This window comes from Erigeron canadensis, chromosome 3 (genome assembly GCF_010389155.1).
Source record: "Erigeron canadensis isolate Cc75 chromosome 3, C_canadensis_v1, whole genome shotgun sequence".
NCBI lineage: Eukaryota > Viridiplantae > Streptophyta > Magnoliopsida > Asterales > Asteraceae > Erigeron > Erigeron canadensis.
The window spans coordinates 33,288,921-33,314,865 of NC_057763.1; the positions used below are offsets into that span (position 1 = coordinate 33,288,921).

Sequence of the window (25,945 nt, forward strand, 5' to 3'; positions counted from 1 at the left end):
TTCGGCATTTTGTTTGTCGAGACATGTTCGGTACTTCCTTTGATTTCACCAAGACAAACTTAGCCGTAGAATGTCAAGTGATCACTGTGAAACGATTTTCTCGATCATATTCTTTCTTTGAGAGATGATGATATTAGATTATAGTGCAGGGTGTAAACTGTGATAATTATAATTATCTTTTATTATACTAAAGCACAGTTGTTTTAATAACTTATTAACCAATTAAATCTCTCAATTTCTTTAAATTTTCAATTTTGACTTTTCATGACTTTTTATTATATAAATAAATATATATCTATTTATATTTATATAAATGTCCACCATCTATTAAATATAATATGTCAGACCATCTACTTAAAGATGACTATTACATTATTTATAAGTTGTAGATATAGATATCTAATTTTCTAATTTAACATATAAACACTATATGAAGTTATGAACGGCATATCCCCAATCCAATCCCAAACATAATCCAACATTCTTACCCTAATCAAAATCGAAACATGAGATGATATATACAATAAACTGAACAAAGAGTTACTTGAATTCTAAACTCAAACCAATATGAACTTCATTCAAGATTCTATTATTTTTCAATAAAAAAATAACTACAGTTTTTGTTTTTATTATATATTAGTTTTGTAAATTAATTAATGTTTATAGTTACGATTGTTAATCAAATAACCGAGAATAAAGCTAATACCGTCAGCTAAAAAAATCCCATTAAGATTTCATAGAATACAATTATTGCTGGTGGTTTCTTTCACAATAACAATTAACAAAAGTCAAGGACAATCGCTATCGACTGTTGATTTGTATTTACAACGTCCGATTTTCTCACACGGACAGTTGTACATTGTAGTATCTTAAGTTAAGTCGAAAAAGAGCCTCAAGGAGTTGATCTGAGTAAAGATGGGAGACAAAAAACAATACAACAAATGTTGTTTATAAAGAAATCTTGAAAAAGATGAAAGAAGATATATGATTTTGATGCTTATTTTACACTATTTTGTTTTTTATTTCATAACATTCTTAACATTTGAATTGAATAGTTAGATTATAGGTATATCTTCAACTTTAAAATTATAACTTTTTATTACTTAAATATATGAATATCTAATATTGATAATATTGTAAGTCTTATGTCCAGTGGTAGACATGGGTTTAAAATCTAGTATGAGACTAAAATGCTAAAAATAAATAGGTTTAAATAACACCATTTACCAACATCACAAGTTCACTCACTCAATGCCCTTCTTCCCCTCTCTTATGTCATCGCTACCACCATCGGATGCCACCGAATTAACCCACCGCTAGTCGGTTTAAATAAGTAACTTGTAAACAGAGTACTTCATCAAAGAATAATCTGGTAATCTGAAGGACCAATTTAAGCTTATTTTAGAAAATTTTGCTAAATTTGACAAGGATCATACGAGTTGTGGAATGTTAAATTAGGCCTTAATCTAATTTTATATAAAATTTAACACCTTTCGACATATACTTTTTAGAATAAAGTTATTTATTACTAATCACTCGCAAAAGAAAAATACACTTTTTAAAATGACATAACTGGTTAGATGGGTCAACCAGACCCGAGCACGGTTGAGTGACCCACTATAAAATACTAGTAAATGTTTTGACCCATTATACAACCCACTCATTATACCACTTCTAGTTCGATGTATTTATCTAGGGTACCAAGCCACCAAATGTTGGGTAAGTATATCGTATGCCTAGTGAACATAAAACACCAAGTGCCATGCACCCTTTATAATTTCGAATGGCCTTCATGTTCGTGCATTCTAATATATATTACCAAAAGATTCTGAATGGTAAACAGTTGCTAAATATACAGGAGGGACTCCCAGTTTCTTCCTTTGTCTACTAAAAATTTATCTACAATACACGAGATCACGGATCAGCATAATCAAAATTTCTGTCTCTATACACCTTCCTATGTGAAACACGAAAATGGCTATGCAGAATCACAGATATATGCTCCTCCTTTCGGTTTTTTATGTTTGGTAGTAATTAAACCATTTCCAGGAGCTTAATATTTCCCGTGGAATTAGCAGCAACCAAAGTAGAGGACTGACTACGCCAACATACAGATGAGATGAATTGTTCAGAGTCGTCCACTTCATCTCCTGATATTGGATCTGTGGTGTTGAATTTATACGACAATGCAGGCATCGGGAAAGCTTTGTGATACACATATACCTAGCACATATTTAGAATAAAATGTAAATCCACATTTCTAAATGCACTAAAAATCGAAGAATGAGTGTCTTAGATACTTCCATCATCCAATAAAAACTGTTGAAGGAAAATGTTTGACCATCTATCGGGTATCTAAGATACCCTTCAATGAAAACACATTATGGAAGAATGTAGCAGACTCAAATCAATACCATGAACTATTTTGCGACAGTAATACTGGTAAAAAGGAATGATAGCATGAAAGGGAGTTATTTTCAAGATTCAGAATACTAAAGGCAAAAAATAGAAGTTTATCATGATAATCAGCAAAGGTGGCAACGGCATCAACAACCCAGTAACATGAAAAAGACTTATTCTGGGTTAAACACATACATCAAATAAACAACAAGCAACATTTAAATAAAGAGATTTTTAATCATCCAAATTTTATCAAGTGTTCAAATTTTCTTTTAAACGGGACATAAAAGTGCAGGTGGTTGGGCCTAATCCGACGTGACATGTATTGACTCACAACGTTGCACATAAAGATCATCAGTATGACCCAACTCAACTTGATTAGTTAACCAAATAGTTCATGTTGCCACATCTAGTAATCAGAATCACATTAATATATCTAGTACAGTGTCAAACAGGAAATAGCTATACGTTTTAGGCACATACGTACCTCGTTTGTTTCTGAACCAGTAGCGATGTAACCATCAGATACGGATAAACCAACAAAGTTCTGTTAAAAAGTCAAATGTTTCAGGGGGTTAAGTCATCTGAAGGCATAAGTAAGAACTATCTACAACACCATAAGTATACAAATTTCACACAAGCATACCTTTACATTCATGTGGCCTGTGAATGACTGAATCGGACAGTCAATAACTTGTGATGTGGACTCTGATAGATCCCACAGCTTCAACGTGTTATCCGTGGATGACGATACAAGAGTCGATGAATCCACAAATTTAACATCACTCACAGTTTTGTTGTGCCCAACTAATGTAAAAAGTGGCACACTCGGGTTGCGGAGATCATAATAATAGATCCTGTGATCAGCTGAACCAAATGCCAAAGTATTGCCAGAGGTAGATGGAAACTGAACACAGCAGACATTGGCCTTCGTTTTAATGGTACCAACACTGTTTCCCTGCAGTATGAAACCATGTAAGAAAAACAACTTATTATACATCGAGGTAGTAGACTATATATTACTTATTATTAGATTAATTGCAGTACGTTTAGTTTGAAAGCGGACATCCACCAAGTGCAAGAATATAATTGCCTGATTTATATTCCAAAGCTTAACAGAACCGTCATCGCTCCCGCTAGCCAGCAATGTCGGGTTTGCAGAGGAGAAGTCCACAGACCACACACGTCTCTCATGCTCTTTGAACTCCAAATGTACTTGATTCCGTGTAACGTCCCATATCTGAAAATTTCAAAAAAATTAACTAAAGTATTCATCATTCAATATCTAAGAACAAAAAGAATGAGCATTATACCTGTACTACACCTTCGAAATTGCTTGAAGCAATCTGGCCTTTGATGTAGTTATTCCAACTTATACTGCTTAGCTTAGATCTACTCGACATTTCAACAACCGGGTAATGTATGTCGCGGTCCTCGTTCAGGATTGATTCGTACTCAAAAACTTTAATTTTCTTATTAACCCCGGCTGTTGCAAAGAATTCTCCATCCCGATCAAAATCCAGTGAACATACAAGATTGGACGAATTCAAGAGATCACCTTGTTTTAAATCTGCCTTGACTCGCAGATTCCTAAAAGACAAATATTTAGATAAACCGTCCAAGAAGGAGTTGATCCATCCACTTTGCTTACTTTCGGGAAGCCGATCTCTTGGTAGAAAATTACTAGCAGAACTTCTTTCTGTAAGAACAGCTGATCCTTTACCATCACTACTCAATGGTGTATTTCTAGGCAATGGTTTGGGTAATGGTTTGAATGCCCTGCGTCTAGTCAGAAAGTAAGCTGATTCTAGTTTCTTGAAGTTTTTCATCAATCGAGAACTTTTAAAATTGGAATTTTCTTCTCCATGCTCACTTTGAAGACTACTGGAAGCTTCTGAATTTCTGATACGTTTTTTGGATCCCGAACTTGCAGAATCATCATTATTGGTAGATATAAAACCCAAAGGTGAATCTCCAGCATTTGATGGCAAACCTCGTTTTTCACGAATAGCTGTCTGTAATTTCGTAACCTCCTGCAAATCAGAAGATAGAAATGAAACAGTCCTTCGCAAGTTATCTGCAGCTTCTTGCTTTCGTTGTTGGAGCATTAAAAGAAATTCCAGCAATAACTCTTGTTCCTCAATCTTTTCTTTAAGCTCAACAACTGCTTCTCGCTCGACTAAGTTATCTCTAGGTTCATTGAGAAATTCACTTTGCAGCACTTCACTAGTAGCCAAAAAAGACGAATACCATAAGAACAGTGAATGCAGCAAACTATACAAGTATCACAACTCTAATCATTGCATGTATGTATCCTAAATAAACTACATAGGAAACTCACTCCATTTTTGGCCGACTGGCAGGCTCAGGATGCAGTAACCACAAGCAAAATAAGGCTTCTTTAGGCCACTTTAATAACAGTTGAGGAGGAAAGACACGATGTCTAAGGCTAGACATAGTTGCATTCTTTTCTTCTGCTGAACTACTTATGCAATATAACTGTAATTATTAAGTACAACATTAGATGGTTCGATTTCACATGATTCGGTAGATAATATAAAGCGTTAAACACTATAACTAAGCATAAAACATACCTCAAAAAGAAGAACCCCTAATCGATAAACATCCGAAGCACTGGTACTTGGACCACCAGCAGTCTCCTCCGGACTCGTGTACCAATTGGTTTCCATTTGCAATATTAGTTTCATTGGGAATCGATTTTTCTTTTCTTCTGCTTGTTCAACATTACCAGCCTCCAAATTATCAGAACCTGACTGCAACCAAGTGTTTCCCAATAACTTTAGGGAAAAGTTTCTAGCCAATCCCATATACTCAGCTGTGATGTGGTTTGGTTCATCTTCACAAGAATCCGAACCAGAATCTGAGCAAGACACTGATTCTATAAACGATACACGATTAAATGACGACATGACAAAACACGAGGGTCTAACATTATGGACAACAAATCCTTTGGAATGGGCCAAATTCACTATTTCAACTATCTGCATAAATATATGCAAGCATTCAATTGCATCAACAACTCGTTCGGTGTTATCTAACCACTGTCTTAAACTAACATCTTTAACTTCAACTGGTCGAATAACCGCACCATCACCTTCCCTAAAGTAACCGAAATGCGTTCCAACCCTATTAAACTGACCCAACACACCTTTTTCTCTTCTTCTACCAGCTAAGTTTCCAGAATCATGATCGGTATCACCCGATAACCTAACGGTATTAGCTGGAATTCTCCTAGGATTTCGACTAGAAACTGCAGAAGAATTCAACCCCCTAGAACTACCAGACCTCTGCCAATTAGATTCAGATGAATTGTCCATTATCATCCACCTATAGCTTCATAAAGATCACACCAAATACATACAATTCTACAATATTCTCTTAGTTCCACATATGCCATCTTGAATCATAACAACATTTGTACACTCCACTAACAAATCTTGCACACACTTAGTCCTAAAAAAAAATCAAAATCTTACACTTCACAGCCTGCAACTATTCTTACACACAAACAAAGATATCAAGTTCTATTTTTTTTCAAATTACACACAAATCAAGATTCATGTATGCAGTGGTAAATAAAAAAAAACTTTTAGCACTAGAATAATCTTGGACACACCTAAAAGCTAAAAAGCTTAAACCTTTAGTCTAAATTCTATACTTTTCTAACACAAAAACAAGTTTTAACAACAGCCCACATCAAGATTCACGTCAAACAATCTTGAAAACCCTCTAAAGGCTATAAAGCTCAAAACTTTATCCCAAATTCTATAACTTCACAACAGAACATCAAGGTTTAACAAATGCCCACATCAAGATTTACGTCTAAAAACATATAATCAAAATAATTATATATTAAAAAAAAAAAAAAGAGTAAAAGGGTTATCGTCCAGAAAGAGAGTTGGGAAGTTGTTGAGGTTTTGCAGAGAAATGAACCGCAAAAATCAAATCTTCTGTTTAACAAACAGTGACCCTTTTGTCCACAGCCACATAAATTAGAAACACTAGTTTCTTGCCAACAGTGTGAGAGAAAATAAAATTTTATAAAAAAAATGTATGTTTTATTAACAAAATAAATGAATCGGGTTTTTTCATATTCGAGAGGTATAAGTAGTTTTATCTGGATTTTGTGATCATTTATTCATTTAAAACGTTTTTAATAGTCATTCTGAAAATATGGTTATAAATATTGGTCTAAACATAAGTCGTCTGATTAATTTTTGTTACAAGATGATTTAAAAATATAAATAACATTTTTTTTCTTTATATGGAATGAAAATACAAAATAAGAAGTGATAATATGGCAACAGTTTTCTATTCGAAGCCTTAGACTGACCCATCATCTCTAATCCACTCGTTTTCAATTCTTTTCTGTATAGGCATACGTGGCACTTTTATGTTCTCATGTTATTACTATTTTATGTATATGCTTTGTATCTATACTTTTGTCGAATTATATTATAGAAATGTGATTAGGAGACTATTACGCACTCAACTTTAGTGAAAAGTTCCTCGCATACTAATATTTTAAGCATACTAATATTTTAATATTTTAAATAAATGTTTGGCCCGTTATGATTTTTATAGTTTAAAAAAAAATATATGAAAGATTTTGCACTCAACTTAAATGCCTAACAGTCTCACGTTCCCCCGTTATACTATTATGCAAGGAATTGTGGCGGTATGTTTCTAATAATAATAATAAAATATGGTGGGGCTAAAGGACATGTGAAGGAGAGGATCTTCGATTTTGTGAGGTTCATGACACGTGATTAGTTAGAGTTTATTAGATGATTAGTCAACAAACTTCAAAGTAATTAAGATAATCATATTATAATGAGATGACGTAAGAGTTAATTAGCAAATCAATACAATAAGATTGTCTGGTATTTTTTAATATCCACATTTCCAAATTACACGAACGATAGATATCGTGATTTACAAAATTACAAAGAAAATTTAAATATGTGATAGAAAAATCTGAAAGAGAAAATAGCGTGAATACCTAAAAATCACTTTAAAATATATAAAAATATCCAACTTTTTTTTAGTTTTCATAAAATACTCAGTAAATCGCAAATGAGAATGGCGATCTGCGATTTTGCGATTTTTTAAATTCATGCTTAATATATACAGATCGATATTCAGCTCCATTACATCACCTAATGTTAATACTTTTCTTCAAGTGGCAAAATAAAACGATGTGTCGATGCTTTGCTTTAATGAAAAGGGAATTCTATTTTTATCCAGCTCCATTGTTCACTATAGCAATGTCAAAATGCTTACTTGTCAATAAATCTAGTACAATACAAACCCATGAAACAAACCATAATTTGATGATTTAATCGATATTAATTTCGGCTATGACAAAGTGGCAACTGGCCAAGTTCATGTTATTCATTAACCGTCTCACTAGCACAATATACAGGATGCAGACATATTCACCAAAGTTCTACAATCATCCCTATGGACCCTATTTTCTTAATTTTTTGCTGCAGTTTCAATGCAGGGGCGTATTGATATTTACTACTACTACTATTATTGATATATTTAATATGAGTAATTTTGGTAGAATAATTTTCTTGTTATGAATGATTGAATTACTAGGTTACAACAGTGTTTTCAAACCGGCTGGTCGGACCGATTGGACCGTGACCGGACCGGATTTTTTTAGAAATCTGGTTAGATAGACCCGGTCTGATAGCTGAAACTGAACCGGTGTGAACCGGACTAAATCGGGTGAACCGGGTGAGTCAGACCGGTATCTGAACCGCCTTGAACCGGTCAATGGTCGGTCAACACACTAAGTTCCTTTATTTCTTCATTCTCTAACCTGAATCTGAGTTGGAAACGGGATTTTTTTTTTTTTTTTTAGATAGTAAAAAACAAAGTTATAGACAACACACAAACCCTAGCCACCACCACTTCTCCATTATAACCGATGTTAGCCACCAATCGCCGGCCATCAACCACCAAGCACCACCGCCGTTGCTCCAGCACTACCGCCGTTAGCCACCAATCGTTGTTCGCTGTCCACCACTACCACTAGAGACAGAAAGTGGTGGTAGAATGGCGGTCATGAAAGGTAAGATAGAATAAGTATTGGTGTGATGCATTTCTATTGAAAAGAGAGAAGGGGAGAGTAGAGAGAATTTTTTATGATCAGAAATATTAGAGAAAAGATAGAAATGAGGAATATTTTTAGAGAGGAGACCATGTCAAAAGCAGAGAAAGTGTGTAGTTACTAGCTACATGGCTTCAATAATTGTTAACAAAAATGTACACGTTTTGTAGCCATTCATGATTTATATAGATTTTCTAATTCAATTTTATAAATACGTAGGTGATATTATGCCAATAGTATATTTATTATATTATCATGAATGTATAAGCTATAATGTTTGTTGGTTATATTTTGATAAGGGAAATGATATTGCCACAACAGAATTTAGACATCTATAATAATTTTTGCATAATTTAATTGTACTATATGTATTAAAGTTTGTACTTTTGTTGTAGACGGCTAAATTCTGTTGTATGAATATCACTTCTCTTTTGATAAATGTACATTTCGTCAAAAACCCGGTTCAACTCCGATCCGACCGGCCCGACCTATAAAATATTATGAAACCGGTTCAGGTCCGGTTTTCAAAACATTGAGTTACAGAGTTTAATAATATCGATCTGTTTACATGAAACTTGTAACCCTAATTCAAACCAAAGCATCGACACATCATTTGCCTTTTTCACTTGAAGAAAAGTACTAACATTAGGTGATGTAATGGAGTTGGATATCGATCTGTTTATATCAGGCATGAACTTAAAAAATATCAAAATCGCAGATCGCAAATTTGATTTGCGATTTAGGGTATAAATCACAAATCTCATTTGCGATTTGCGATTTAGGGCCTGAATCGCAAATCTGATTTGCAATTTAATGGGTATTTTATGAAAACTCAAAAAAAGTTGGATATTTTCGTATATTTAAAATGATTTTTGGGTATCCATGCTATTTTCTCAATCGGAAACTCAAAGACCTTATTGACGGTCAACAACCTCATCGATGTTATATTACTGTTTGTATCCTCTTTTTAACAAGAAAACAGATAATGAATTTACCTACGTTTAGCTTCAAACTTGAAGTTATTATGTATTAGTTTTTAAACCCACCATCTTCTCTAATAAGTAATAATAAACCAAATAGTCATATTATATTGGTGATAGAACAAAAATGAACAGTTTCATGTCTAACTAGTCTTAATAACCTCTTGAGATAAAGATCCAGGTTCAATCTTTGGTATGCGAGTAATTTAGTTGTATATGGGATAGTTTAGTAGCAATAGATATATTTGCTGTTCTAAATGATTTTAGTTACCAGCTTTCTAATTACCTCCTCTATGTGAGTGTTGGTGTTTTTATAGATACTATAGATTAAGGAATGGACTTGCTTGATTCACGTCTTAGCTATTTAACAGCATTACATATTACATATAGCACCGGGGTCGTTGAATATTATTATGATGTGGTCCGATATTTTGTGAAACGGCATCCCAAACTGCTCTGACATTGGCACGATACGAATGAGGCAACCTTTGAAACCCAATCGACGTCAAATGTGAATACAATTTCTTAAAGCGTGAATGGTATGAATTACTCGCGAAAGTGAGGTCTAGTATACATTGTTTTAATCGAATCCGCGCTAGAGGGTCTTTTCGACGAGTTATCATCTTTGATAAACCCCTCGAAGAGGAAAATCTTTTTGAAGACTTAAATTTAAAAATCAAGACCTTAAGTTTCTTCCCTGACCAGTAACCAATCCACTTTATAAATGGTAAGTCATATATACATATAGCTTTCAAGGAAATGAATTCAATTATCTTATTGATCAACCCTTCTTTAATGATGACGAGCATAATGTCTGCGCGTTGCGGCGGTTAGAAGGCGAGGGCAACATAAAAGGGAGACGGTGGAGAAATAGGGCAGCGCGGAGGGTGATAGAAGGTTGATAAGAGCGTGTAATGATTAGAAAGAATGGGGAAAAGAGAGTATATAAGAGTTTTATGTATAAGTAAGGGTGTAAGGGTATTATGGAAAATACTGAAAAAAATGCTTAATTTCCTAAAATAGATGTTCAATATGTTTTATAAGGAAGTATAGATAAAGATGGCGACGGAAAAATCAACCCGTTAAAGCTTGGAATCATAATGCTTCTTTCATCAGATCCAACATCAATTTTTAGTTGTTTTTGAGATTTGGGATGATGAATTTTGTTTTTTTTTTATAGAAAATGATGTTTATTTGGAATATGAGTTCGTCGTTCAGTCTTGTTGAAATTGATTGTTTTTCCTCATTGTTTACCACTTTCTCTATTTTATAAATGGGTAGTTTAAAAAAACAATAGATTAACCGGTATCGGTTAACCGGTTACTATTAACCGAAACCGATTATTAACCGTAACCGGTTATTATTGTTTTAAAAAATAACCGGTTTTAGTTATTAAAATTAATAACTGAAATCAGTTAACTGCTTCTTGCATCTCTGTACATAACTAGTGTTTTTTGGTTCTGTAATACTTAAATCGTTCATTTCATTATGGTTAATGTTCCGATGGGATAGTTAACGAATGCAGTTGGTCTAAAACTCTGTGTCAATTACTGCGATTTGCATTTACTATTATATACTTTCTTTGTTCCATTTTAAGTGTCCTATTTTGACTTTCAAAGTCTTTTTATATGAACTTTGACCGTAATTATCTTTTGTTGTATTATACAACACTTGATACAAAATATATAAATGGATTGAGTTTTCGATGTACTTATTAATGATATAAGTTTCATCAACTATTATAAAGTACATATAAAGATATTTACGGTCAAAGTTAAAAGAAAAAGACTTTGAAAGTCAAAATATGACACTTAAAATGAGACGGATGGAGTATTATTTAATTTCTGAACTGCTAACTTATACATTGATATATATATATATATATACTAGTTCTAATACCCATACGATGTACGGTAGCTATATAGATTTTATCATAAAGAAAATCCGAATATGCCTTATACATGATTCGTGAGTATTAAATAAATTGTTGTTAAAGTAAATCGATGATCGAAACTAAGTTATAATATACAATAATGATAAATATAATATATGTTTAGTTAAGGTTTTAGATTTACAATAAATTTTTAGAACCACATTAAAGATGGAACTTGTAATCATAGTGGATGATTACAAATAGCCTTGTGATTTCGAATCGTAAACTCAAATTTTGAAGTCTACATGTTAATAACTTATTATAATTAATATAAGTAATAGGAGTTGAACAATTGAGAAAGAAAAAGAGACAAACTATTAATGAGAAAACGATTAATTAAATAAGGTTATAATTTCTTTTATATTAATAAGTCAAAAATTAGAAGTTAATTCTAAGTCTAATAAGGAAATTAAATTTATATCCAATTAAAAAAAAGCTAATTTAACAAATTAAATAAATTAAAAGGACACGTGTCGATCAAGAATTACACCACGTGTCGTTTCAAAAACATGTCAATCATGTTTTAATTTATTGGTGGATATCTCTATATATATAATACTCTTATAAAACAAATTCACTTTTCAACCACTTATTTTTCTAAACATGTCAATCCTGTTTTAATTTACCTTTACAAAAATCTCAACCACTTATTTTTCTCTCTCCTTCATAAATCATTTTAATCCTCTAATTCATTTAAAATCTTTTATTTCAAAAACTATACATCGATAAATTATAAAAATTATATGGGTGTATGACAATCATGTTTTAATTTATTGGTATATATATATACACTATATTATAAAGCAAATTTACTTTTCAACCACTTATTTTTCTAAACATGTCAATCCTGTTTTAATTTACCCTTAAAAAAATCTCAACCATTTATTTTTCTCTCTCCTCCATAAATTATTTTAATCTTTTAATTCATTCAAAATCTTTTATTTCAAAAACTATACATCGATAAATTATAAAAATTATAAGGGTGTTCTTAAAATTTTTTCATGCTCTTTCATTAGAGATATCATTCGATATACTTTCTGAGGGAAGAGCCCGGATGGCTAAAGCATTTGGCTATCACATTTTATAACCTATTACCTCATATTAATCTTATATATCATACTTTATGACTTATCAACCCACCATCTCACCACCGTAATGTGTGGTTACTTTGTCTCTTATATATTTATATACGTGAAGAAAAAAGTTTTCCGAAAGGTGAAAAAAGTGTTCCGAAAGGTGACATGAGAAATGAAATATGCTGGTTGGAGTACTTGGCCATAACTTTTCCCACAAATTCTTTAAACAAAAATATATAGGTACATTTAACGGACACCAAGTCAATATCAATATGTCAAAATCAAATAGTTTTCAAAAGGGAACCTGTATTAATTACTATTACATTATCTTGCCAACGAATATTATCATGAAAGGATTTCAACCAGACATATTTATAATTTTATGAACACTATCTCATTTTCTACTTTAAAATTTACATAAGCCCTTGTTTAATTTCAAAGCATCCCATGTAAAATAAACAAGCAAAATGGCTTAGACTTGGAAATTCAGATTAACCAATTGCTTAATAATACAGATTACATTGCATCCTTCAAACTCAGATTAACCATTGCAAAGGCACAACCCGTCCTCTCCCTGACCCAAACAAAGAGAAAGAATCATGGGATTCACTATTCGTACAAAGGCCACTATACAGAAGATGAGGGGTGCACCGGAAATTCTTAAACATTTAGCTCACTATACATGAATTTGCCTACAAACTTCTAGGTAACCCGTGTAAGTCAGTAAGTGTTGAGGATGTAAATACTTCCAATTCATCGTCCAGAATATAATGTATTCTCAGCCTGAACTTTTCTCACTTGAATTTGACGATCATGGTCTTTCAACATTTGATCTACTTTCCCGGATGGAGCTAGTAGTGGGCCCGAGTAGTGGATTTTGCTGGCCTTTGAGCCATACCCGAGCTGCACAATGGGTGAAGTTAACAATTTGCTTTTATCTGAAACGAAACAAAAGACAGTTCAAAACTTACATTTATCGGATCTTTATTGCTTGCTCTTCCATCATCATCAGGCTGTCCTGCAGCATTTGAGGATGCCTCTTTAAGGGAGACAGGAAATCGGCATATTAGTCTTGGAAGTTGTTGTGAAGTTCCAGATTTGTCTCTGTCCCTTTGATCTTCATATAACATACTCTTTCTAGCAGCTACTAAGCCTGACATTGCTGACAAATCAGCCCCGTTTGACTCGGTCTTTTTCCCAGCCTTTGACCAGGCAGCTCATTGAACCAATGGGCCGGAATGTGAAGCTCTTTTGTGCAAATTGTTGGTTTTGTCTTCCTCCATAGCTTGAGAAGGTCTTGGTGGATCGATTGGAAATCCTGAAGCCGATTCTTCATGCTGGGGGTTGAATTTTTCACAGCAAGAATAGGACCGTCCTTGTCTTTTCTGCATTCACATAAATTAATAAATAACCACTAAATAAGAATATATAGTGTCAACTTCCTGAGGGGTTCCATTACAATTTATTATTTACTACTAATGGGTATTTTAGATACTTAACTAATAAACAAATGTTTTCATCAAACAACTTTACCTGCAAAGAGGACATGAGTTCAGCATTAGCTTCGGGTGCGGGAACGGCTCGAGACTCCCTTGTGCCTCTTATTTCAGCATCGGGTCTGTGAACCTTGCCTCCAGCTGCAGCTTGTCTATAATTACAAAATAATATTTGTTGATAAGCAAACCCTCGTTCTACTAAATCCCATCACCATATTGTGGCTCGAAACATGTAAAAACGGACAGAAGGCAGACGTAAACACATACCTCCTAGCCTCTTCATCCCGTAATTTAGCATCAAACTCTTTACTTGGAGGATACTTTGGTAAGCTTGCAGGATCACAAGGGAACGGTTTTGTGCTAAAAAACTGTAAGAGGTAAACAGAAGACGTGTAAAAATCTAGCTTCTACAAGAAAGGTGGTCGCTTTAGCTGCCAAGGGCTAAGGGTGTGTTTAGATACGCTTTTTGAAATGATTAGTGAATTTGTAAATCAGATAATCAGTTGTAATAAAATCGACTGTAGGAGATAGTGTTGGATGTTATTATGCAGTTTGAAGTTGTGATAATTGAAAAATCAATCATTTAAGTGTTTCGCAAACCCTGATTATCTAAGAAATTAATACATAATGACCACAAATAACAATATTTTTTGTGATTCAAAGGATATCTTGTGAGAATGGAGTAGCAGTTTTCATATTAGGTTGAAAGAAGAGGTAAATAATAATTAGATACAAAGTAATTTTTATAATACCACACGAAATCAGTTTTGCTGCAGCTAGATGAAAGAGATTATCTAACACTGAGTAATAATCAGATAAACACAAGCCAAATATATTAAATATTTCTAAACACCACCTACGAATATAAATCGGTCATGTTGAGAGGAATGCATACCTCACTCTTCAAGGCTGACGCTGCGGACCCACGATGAGCAGGATCTACAGAGAGAAGAGTCTCCATAAGAGCTAATGCCGGTGCCGGGAATTCCTTAAATATTTCTGCGACCACTCTTTTATAAGGTTGTTGGGGTTTAAAAATGGTGGCATGTGGCAATTTTAATTTTCTCCAATAATCCTCAGATGGAGAGCCACAAAGCTTGAAAATTTTGTGCAGCTGTTCCACCTAGGATCCACAATTCCTAAACCTTGGTTACATTGTTTAAATTGAAACAAGCAAAATGAATAAAGACTTTATTGATGAGATAAAGTAACATATATATGTATATAATTTACCTCTGTTCTACCAGGCATAATAGGTTTGCCAGCATATAATTCAGCAACTATGCAACCAGTACTCCATAAATCCACAGCGGTGCCATAATACATTGCACCAAGTAAAAGTTCGGGAGGTCTATACCATAAAGTTAGTAAGTTATAACGTGACTAGTCAATGGTTGATCCTGATGAGGATAAAAAAAACTTGTGAGCCCAAAATCTGCTATCTTCAAAATGTCATTATTATTGACTAAAAGGTTTGAACCTTTTATATCTCGAAGAATACCATGGCTGTGACAATGATCAAGTCCATGCAAGAGTTGCCTTATGTAGCATTTAACCTACAATAAGAACATAATAAAGCATTAACCATAACATGGTTTACTGTTTTCATTTATATACATTTGCAGCTAATGTAGGGTCTGCTACCTGTGATTCTGTGAACTTAAGACTTGGGTGAGAAGCAAGCCCTGCTAGATCATGTTCCATGTATTCAAAAACGAGATACAAACTGCACGACATTCGAGAAGTCACGAGACCTTATTTTATAACATTTGGATGATCAAGCTTTCGTAGAATGTGAATTTCTCGGGCCATAAAGTGCACACTCTCTGGCTCCAGATTGTCAAACCGTACTTTCTTTAAAGCGACAATCTTTCCTTGATCAAGATCTCGTGCCCGACAAAGTACAAACATTACTATATGTACCTTGTCCGATCTGAAAAGGGGCAAGAAAACAAACGTCAACTGGAAGTTTATGAAAAAAAAAAGTGACATCGTGGCATACCGTTGGCAAAACTTCAATTCATTCACTTATAAATAGGCCAAAGTTCGGTTGCATTTCCACTCAAATGAGCCAAATGGCTCAAATAAATATAACAACTGAAAAGAGAATAGATGGCTTGCCACAAATAGGCCAAAACTTCAATTCATTCACTTATAAATTGGCCAAGTTCGGTTTCATTCACTTATTAATCAGCATTGCCCCACCATCATTAGTATCTGACAAGGGTTTCAATCTGTAGGCTTCTTCTCTTCTTGATGATGTAACCCGAGGCCCCCGCAATTCTGAGGTAGTTTTATTACCATATCTATCCCTTGGACTCTCTCTGCTATCCTCAATAGCAGATGGCTTGCCACAAACACAACCCATTATCCACCGAATCCAATATTCCCTTTCAGTAATTAACTTCTTTGCCCAATATCACTATACACACAACACAAAGAAAACAATGATTTTCTTCAAAAATACCATTGAAATGTAGCATTAGACATTGTAAATCAAAAAAATTATATAAACCCCATACCCCACAATCAAGAATCATGTATTTCCACATATAGTGATTAAAAAATACACCCAGCAATGCGGCGATGATGTGGTGACAACGACCGGTAGTGATGGAGGTAAGTGGTGGTGGTGGCGGCGGCAAGTGATGGTGCTAATTAAAGATAATTGATCTAAAGGGGTAGTGGAGATATATTAGAAGAAACTAGAAAGGAACCCGCGCGTTGCAGCAGTAGCTCTAAAAAAGTTGTGGTTATATGTGGTGATATCTTTGCATGAATGTACGAACAAATCCATGTAAAAGAAAAAAGGGTAAATGAGGGATAACCCTCTAGTCTCATGTACCGTCTTAAAACCCAAAGTTTACACCGCTTAAAACTAATGCCCGATAATCCACCAATTTCACACATAGATCACAAATCTAGTTTATTTAGTTCATCCACTAGTCTGCCCGCACAATGTGGCAAAAATCTCACTAAAATAATTTGTGATAGAATAATAGTTATTCATGGGATCTCTAACGACGTTGGAATTTGATTGATATAAACTATATTTAACTTATAACAAAACTACAAACACGATGACTATATAACTAACCTAAATTCTCTCGCACAGGCTAAATAAGTTACTGGTCCACCAGATTGTATTTCGACTACATATCTAGATACACGGTTAACAAATAACCGTTACGGACTAATGAAAGATGTATCTACCTGTACAAACCCAATATATTGTTTAATTTATATACCTAAATTTTGGTTTGGCCTGTCAGAATCAGTCTCTGGGTAAATATATAGATGCAAGATCACCCAATCTTTTGTACCAAACGTTTCTCTGTTGATTCCATTTCCTTATTGCTGATCTATTAGAAACAGTTGCATACCCGACTGAACACTATCCGAAAAGAATACCATCAGCCTGCATAATAAATTTCACCTCTTGAAAAATATAATGAACAATATACTGATAGTACGCATAAACTTGCTTTCTATGGTACAATGATTGCCATTTTTCGACTTGTTTGACCCAATTCCAGTTTTTGACATGGTCTTAATATCTAAGATCAGTAAACATATAAATTTGTACCCTGTTTGTTCAAGCGAACAATTAATCTGTATTGGATCTTTTGCGCCTCCGAGAGCAAGTTTCTTGGATCATGAGTCTCTCAATGTCTATCAAGAAGTAACGTCACATGCCTTATTATCATTTAATCCAACATCCTCAACGGAAGCCCAAACGATTCTGCCAAAACAAAATCACAGAAAGTACCAAATTAGAGCTCTGAAACTCGAGCGTGAACAAAAACATAGAAAGTAAGCTATTTTTGTAATAATGTTATTTTTGTTAATTTAGGTAAAGCATAACAAACTGTTCTACAGAAAGAGTAAAACATAACAATATGGACAACAAAGCATTTATACGATTACATAGTAGTACTTGAATTCTGGAAGGACAATGAATCCAATCAAAGCTCTATTTATACGTGAGATTCTAGTTCATCAAAGATAAAAAACGATCCAAAACAGTAAAGAAAATACATTTGACACTACATCCCTTTGTTATTGAATTGCAAGAATCTTTACACAAACAACTACATATACTTTCAATATCAGCCCGTCCGTCAACTCAAGTGTACATCAAGATATGAAGATGTGAACAATAACAATATCAAAAGAAATGATCGATATATATAACCTGAACCTATCTAACATGAAAAACCCTTAAAATTAGTGATTAATTGCGATAAAAAAAAAAAGATAAGTAATAATTACAAGATTAGAAAAAAATAATTGATGAGACCCCAAATCTGAAAAAAGCGAAAAAAAAAATAAATTACAAAATTAGGAGCAAATAATTGATTAAGAAACCTAGGAGATTAGGAAGGGTGGTCGTGTACTGTGCTTGTGACCCAATTCGATCCCAAATTTGTAAAAAGGAAAAAAGAAAAATAAAACATTAGGAACAAATAATTGATTAAGAAGATTAAAAGACAATAGACACACAAAAAAAAGATTTCTACTTTCGATACATCAGATCTGTGTATGGTGGTGATTGACGGCGGTGCCGGGCTTATGTGAATGGGTAAGATCCATATAAATCAGGGATGATGGTGGTGATTGTTGGTGGTGGCGTCGATGGTGGGAAAAGAGGTCGAACTGGTGGTGATGGCGGCCGGAGATCGATAGAGAGAAAAGGGTTTTTGGAGATGGAGGAGTTTTATACACAGAGAAAGGGGAGGGATATCGTATGAAATAGGGTTGTTTAAGGGAGGGATATCGTATAGATATAGATATAGATAGAAGGGTAGCATAGGAAAATCATTTAAAGAGTGGAAGGGATAGTTGTTTGTAGGAGGATATAATAGGTATTTCAAAGGTAGAATAGTTGAAAAAAAAATAGGCAGTTTGTTTATATAGGAAGTATAGATATAGAAGAAACTAATGGTGTAAAACTGTAAGGGGGGACGGAGTGGTCCACTAGTTGGTGAACTTACCCAAATTTTTATCCAATCAAAACCCTCCAACTCACAACTACCCAATTCTACCCAAATCTTACCCAAATCACTTGAAATACATCCCAATTCATTAAACTTACCCAAATTCATTTTCTTTTTCATTTTTTTTATTATACCAATAATTCCATTAAAATATAAACATAAAACATAAACATAATTCCATTAAAATTAAAAAACCATAGTACATAAATAATACTAAAAACAGATAAACCATAAATAATACTAAAAACACATAATAAAAACATTTCATAAACTACTAAAATAGATAACTAACACTCGGAATAGTCCGAGTCAACAGTGTTGGCACCGTCGTTGCGGTGAATGTAGCGGTAGGGCTTAGGAGAGCTGTCGACTGTCGACGGGTTGAGGAGGAGAAACGTACTGACCACCACCCACACTGGCTTGCGAGGTTACCCCCGGGTCAGAGTAGTAAGGTACATCCTGACCACCACCCACACTGGATTGCGAGAATACCCCGTGATCTAGCGTCCGGGTCAACGTTGAAAGTTGGAAAATAACTTGATTCAGCCAATCGATCTTCTGACGAAGATATACAAGATGCTCACTTTCGGCGTTGTTAGAAGCATAACCCGGGGCAGTAAGTCGGTCGATTACGGCTTGGTAAGCCGCTTTGTTCTCAGAAACGGATGCAATCACGTTATTCACATCATAGAGGTGTTTGGAGTCGTAATTGAGGTGGGTTTGGATGGCCATTTTACAATCACGAAAGTCCATTTTAGTAATAAGTAAGTTTTGTGTGAAATGGGTATGGGAAAAAAAAGAAAGTAATAAGAAGAAGAAGAAGAAGAAAAAGAAGAAGAAGAAAGTGTTTAAATTAGTTTGAAATAGGTGGGTGTTTGTATAAATAAAGGGTAAAAAGTTTTGTTTTTTTTTTTTAAATCTGGAATGCAACGTTCAAAAAGGGGGACCCACAACTTTCCAACGTCCTTCTCCCCTACCCACACCTCGGCTTCACAAACCAAACTGATACCCGATGTCACCTTACCCGAGTCTTAGCCGACCACTGGAAATGGTGTTACCGATCGGGTTAGGGGAACCCGAGCCCTACCCGACCCCCACTCCTCCCCCCCAAAATGAATCTATTAAGGGTAAGATGGTCACTTCGCATATGTTATTTTCCTAACTTTTCAACAAGGTGTATAATCTTTATATATAGTAGTAAGTATGTATATATAGAAGTATAGATATAGATAGTTTCGTATACAAGTACAAGTTTCGGACATTTTGTGGATAAGATATACATATCTTTATATAAGTCATACATAATTATTTTGCATACCAAACATGTTATGTTAAATTTGCTAACACCCTTTTTTATTCTTTTTAAATCCATATAATCATCACTAATACAAAAAAATAATAACCAATAAAAAAAGAGTAAAATTATGCCTTAAAAACATAAATAAACAAGACAGGGAAATCTTGTTAGCAATAGTATGTATAATATTTCATAGTTTAAAACAAGGATTTTAGTACCAAAAAAAACACCATAAAGTGCTCGATATACCAGATTTGCCAATCTGACATACACATCTATATAAAAAAAAAATGATAATTAATAGATTGAACACAATTTTTAAGGCTAATGATCGTATTACAAGGAAAAAGAACACGAACCTCATGGAACAAGAGGTTTCTTATCCCAAGCCTCTCTGATGTCAGCTAAATCTGGGCAATAACGTTGAGCCAAGGTGTCAACCTGTTCAGCGAATGGCTTGCCCTTATGGCCTATGTGTTTAACCATTTGTTCCCATCTTTTTCTACATATATCACCTGGCCTATGCTCGAGAAGATTATCCCAATCTACATCTTCAACACAAGCAGCATCAAGTTCATAAAGTGCACCAATCATCTTATAATCATCAGTTTCACTCCATTTCTCTTCAGCCACCAAAGATGATCGCAACTGATCATACCACTTTCTGCAACATATTGGATTTGACCTGGTTAATAATTTATCGCTAATTGCAGACCAGGGAATATTATCTCTCAGCATCCCGTGCTTTGACTTTTTCTCGCCATTAATTTTCATTTGCAAATCCAAGTTAACGAGGTCAAATAAATTCTGGTACTCTTCTTGACTCCATGCTCCTGTCTTTTTATTCTCAAACTTATGTCTTCGCCACGCATCCTTGACATGAATCCTATGTCTCCCGAGTTCTAGCCCTATCTTCTTCCAGTCCTTACCATATTTTTTATGAAGTTCCATCAACTGTTCAATCTCTTCGGGTGTCCATCCACGGGTTTTGCTACTTGCTAACAAATTACGGCCTCGGCAGTAGACAGCTGTATAGGGACGGTACGGTATGCAAGTTGCAATATCTTGCCAACATTTTTTCAATCCGTGTTTCTTACTATCCAGGACCATCTCTATACCGTTGTCTCCCAAGTTATTAGCTGCTATAAAATTATGAACGGCTTCTTTTATAATCTTGTCTTCCTCTGGAGTAAATCTAGCAGCCCGAAGCAGACCATCTGTTTCTGTTTGAGTATCTGTTTCTGTTTGAGTATCTGATGATGGGAAGACCTCTACAAGACCCGAGAAGCTAACTTTCTTGGATTTTCCTTTTGCATTTGGTTCCTCCATGTTCTTCACAGGCGTGGTTGTCACTTTAATACCTTTACCTTTGACTATTTGTTTCTCGGAATTGTGTTCAACAGAATTGTTCTTTATACCTTTGTTGACTTCTGTACCTGTCCTGAGAGTTGATTCCTCAGCCAAAATCCCGTTCATTTTAGTACCCGAACTTTGACGGTCAGTCATCTTCTTCTTCTTCTTTTGCTTTTTCTTATCGGCTTTCTCCAAGATAACTTCTTGGCAATCCTCTTTGGATATTTTAGCTCCGTCCCCATCACTGATTGCTTTTTCTTGCGGCTTTGGGTCACAAACTTTCTCTACAGTAGCTTCATCAACTTGACCCTGTCGGTTTTCTTTAACATGTGCCTGTTGAGAAGAATCTCTTTTCCTCTTCTTCTTATCCTTCTTCAGTAAATCACCATCATTTACCAAATTATCCCTATCATATTGATCTTCACCTGCACCTTCATTAGCTGAATTACTCTTGTCATGTTGATCTTCTGTACCTTGTGTCTTGAGAGTTGATTCCTCGGTCATAATCCCAATCATTTCAGTATCTCGATTTCGAGTGTCTGTTCTCTTCTTCTTTTTCTTACCCATTTTCCCGATCATATCTCCTTGGCAATTATCCAGAGACATTCCACCTCCATTCCCATCACTGATTTTTATTTTAACCACTTTTTGATCACCATCTCTCTCTACAGCAGGTCCATCATCTTGGCCCTGTTCATTTTCTTCGATTTGTGCTTTTTCAGAAAAGGCTCTTCTCCTCTTCTTCTTATCCTTTTTTGGTAAATCACCATCATTTAACAAATTACCCTTATCCTCTTGATCTTCATCTCTACCTTCAACTGTTTCCGATTTTCTTTTCTTCTGCCTAAGCTTATTACCTTTTTCCGTCAAGAGATCACCATTTATTTCAAGTTTGTCACCAACATGCCACAGATCGTTGGTCTTGGCCTTATTTTTTAATGAACTCTTTTCCATCTTTGCAGGCATGGCATCTGAATCTTTGCTTGTCTTGCCCATTTGTTGTGCTTTCACCCGCCTTCTTCACCTAAGTTTCATGAAAATAGATTATTAAACCGCCATAATGAGTCATCATGGTAGCAAACCAGCAGGCTAGTCTTTCACCATGTCAACCGATACTGTATCTATTAAAATTATTCTTCCATTGCTATATGCCATTTACATGTGTACCAAATCTACCTTAGAATGCATTAAACAGTAGTTATTATAGAAGCAATAGAATATAACCGAATACATAACCATATAATCCTATTAGACTAGACTAAGGCTGGCATAATAGGCCACACGAACCCGTTAAGGGGATACACGAACACGACCTGTTTAGAATTGTGTCATTTTTTACAGAACTGAATTTAAGATATATATATATATATATAAATTAAAAAGATGCATTGTATAGCAACATCTACAACCATTATATAAAAATGTATGCAATTGCACGTGAGAACTCATCATCAAATGTTTCATCCACTATTGTACATCATTAAATATAAAACTTATAGATTGTAATAAACTATACTTACGGACAGCAGCAAACAAACAGCAAGTAAAAAGATATGTGCCGTGACCAGTGTGACCTTCACTATTAAATAAAGAAGTTACCAAAAGCTACGAATTAATTAAAGAAGAGTGAATCGATTATGTGCCGTGACCAGTTCTTGATGAAGATTGAAGATCGATTGATGATTGATTGAGTTGAAGCCTTGAATGTTGGATCTTGGAGGGAGGGAGTGAAGCCTGGAGGCTAATCTGAAAAAAGTATATTTAGGGTATTCATGTTTTTAGTAAAGTGTATATATATATAATTTTAAATTTTCGTGTTAATATCGTATCGTGTTAGCAGGTTTCGTATCAAAATTGACGGCGGCCATAGACTAGACCATCAGGCTACAACATCCAACAGTAATGTATATATAACGGTAATAAACTATTGATTAAGTATGTATATAACATTATTATTATGATAATGAAAATATTAAAGTTTAACCGAGTTTTCTAGCCAATAATACTGTAATACACATGAAGAGTACTATAAATTATTGTAATGCGAAGAACCCTCCAGAATCCAGAGCCATTTGTTTTTTACTTTTCCATATATCATGTACTGATATATGTTACCACACCTCATGATATACGTACATATCTTTTATTACACACATACAAAACTATCTAAACTCCTCGTTGTAGTGCATCCAAACGATAGTTGGGTTCACCACTATGCATACATATACCGATATAGAATCGAGAATATTGTTGAGTGGGTTCTTTACCAAACTTATCAAGGCATACGGATAAAGTCAGGATTCAAATATACATTTATTATAAAATTCATATCAAAATACACTTAGAGCTGATGCTTACGATTGTTTATTATCCGCTTATTTCTGTTTTTTAAGCAGGTAAGAAATAACAAACACTCTACTTATCTCTTTATTTTTATAGAAATAAACACTTACTTAGAAGCAACTTAACTTTAAAACAAAAAAGAACTTATAAATAAGCAACCTCAAAATAACCCTTTAAAACGATGGGAAGTTTCTATCAGCCAAGTTAATACATATATATATATATATATATAATGTATTTACTTATATAGTTTTTACCTTTTTTAATGAATTTTCATAAATACTTTCAGATAAATTTACACAACAGCTATAGGTTTATATAAAATTGTTAGCATTTGATTATATGTATATATGAAATTTAGGAATGAGTGTGAAAATTAAGACAAAATAAACTTACAGTACTTTGAGACTTCGAGAGAAACCACGAGGAGGTAACTAGAATACAAAAAAAAAAGGCAGCTAGGGACGGGACGAAGGGGTAAAAGCTCGTTCATTTAGTTTGGTTTGATTTGGGTCAGCACTTCAGCCCAGGCGCCCACCCAATTATCCGTTCTTAGCTTGACCCATAGCAAAAAAAAAATATTATCACTGATTCACTGGCCTTTGTAATGATATTACTTAACAAAAATATATTATTACGATTTTTAACATAATTTTGACTATTTATAACAGATTTTTTTTAAGGGTTTTGGCATTTTAGTTATCTTCATTGTTTAGTTGCATAAGTTCATTTTTATAAGATTTATTGTAAGAAAAATCTTATCAAAGTTGAGAGCTTGTTGCACTGATCAGTATCCCAAATTACTTTGACTTATAACACATATAAATAATACATCATTTATCAAAAAAGACTCACACTACATCAATTTAACGGAATTGGGCTATATACTCTTTATGTAGTTCTACCTATGGTATGGGTATTGTCACAATTTTGTATAAAACAAGTTTGGGCAAACTATTTAGAGGTTTTGTTTCGATTAGGCATTTGGTGAGGTCGTAAAGGGTTATTTAACGTAAACCCCATTAAGATAATATAGTGTATGACTATGTGCAAATCATTTATATTTCATTACAAAATTTATTGGGCATATATATATATATACACATACACAAGATATAGTGTCCGCGCGTTGTGGCGGTGATAGGTTAAATGTCTTAATCGTACGAGCTCTGCCCTCGGATTTGAAAATCCGTCGAAAGTATATCAAATAACGTCTCTAATGAAAGAGCATTAAATTTTAAGAACACCCATACAATTTTTATAATTTATCGATATATGATTTTTGAGATAAAATTTTTTGAATTAATTAGAAAAATAAAATGATTTATGTAGGAGAGAAAAAAAAATGAGTGATTGAGATTTGAGAAGAGAGAAAAATGAATGGTTGAGATTTAAGGTATTATATGTATATTAGGTAGAGATGTTTAAATTAGTGAAAGAAGAAGGATAATTTAGGTAGTTCAATTACTTAATTGAAATTTGAAAAAATGGCAAAATGTTTTATAAGATATTATTAGATATATATATATCTCTATATATACTTTACATTATAAAGCATTTGTTCATGCTAAATTTTTATAACTTTCAACTTTTCAGCCACTCATTTTTATTTCTCTCCTCAAATCTCAACTTCTCATTTTTTTTTCGCTTCTTCATAAATCATTTTATTTCTCTCATTCATTCAAAATCTTTTATCTCAAAAACCGTACATCGATAAATTATAAAAATTATACGTTTGTTCTTAAAATTTCAAGATCTTTCATTAGAGATGTCAATTGATAATACTTTGGACGAATTTTTAAATCCGATGACATAGCCCATATGGCTAAGGAATTGGCTATCACTCTCATGACCTATCACCTCTACCATCTCATCGGCGCAATATGACAATAATGCCCATACTTTATGGAAATGTTGAAATTACTTTA

General features: G+C 33.9%; 2 protein-coding genes and 1 pseudogene across 3 annotated transcripts; all 3 read right to left on the reverse strand.

The window, feature by feature from the left end:
- Positions 1–1,774: 1,774 nt before the first annotated feature.
- Positions 1,775–6,421, reverse strand: LOC122590909 (protein SPA1-RELATED 4-like). Of its 2 annotated transcripts, XM_043763084.1 has the most exons (7): positions 4,995–6,336; positions 4,742–4,899; positions 3,714–4,626; positions 3,494–3,640; positions 3,047–3,358; positions 2,888–2,947; positions 1,775–2,223 (listed from the first exon to the last, which is right to left on the reverse strand). In XM_043763084.1, the coding sequence occupies exons 1-7, from the start codon at positions 5,742–5,744 to the stop codon at positions 2,035–2,037; spliced, it is 2,529 nt and encodes an 842-aa protein (XP_043619019.1). In that variant the 5' UTR covers positions 5,745–6,336; the 3' UTR covers positions 1,775–2,034. The 2 variants fall into 2 exon arrangements, with proteins under 2 accessions (XP_043619019.1, XP_043619020.1); XM_043763085.1 differs by lacking the exons at positions 1,775–2,223; positions 2,888–2,947 and having other exon boundaries at positions 3,125–3,358; positions 3,448–3,640; positions 4,995–6,421.
- A 6,578-nt stretch (positions 6,422–12,999) lies between these two features.
- Positions 13,000–17,765, reverse strand: LOC122592982 (annotated as a pseudogene).
- A 2,720-nt stretch (positions 17,766–20,485) lies between these two features.
- LOC122592979 (RNA polymerase I termination factor-like) lies at positions 20,486–23,424 on the reverse strand. The gene is made up of 2 exons (XM_043765313.1): positions 23,195–23,424; positions 20,486–22,698 (listed from the first exon to the last, which is right to left on the reverse strand). Exon 2 carries the CDS (start codon positions 22,668–22,670, stop codon positions 20,682–20,684), a length of 1,989 nt encoding a protein of 662 aa, XP_043621248.1. The 5' UTR covers positions 22,671–22,698; positions 23,195–23,424; the 3' UTR covers positions 20,486–20,681.
- Positions 23,425–25,945: the final 2,521 nt, after the last annotated feature.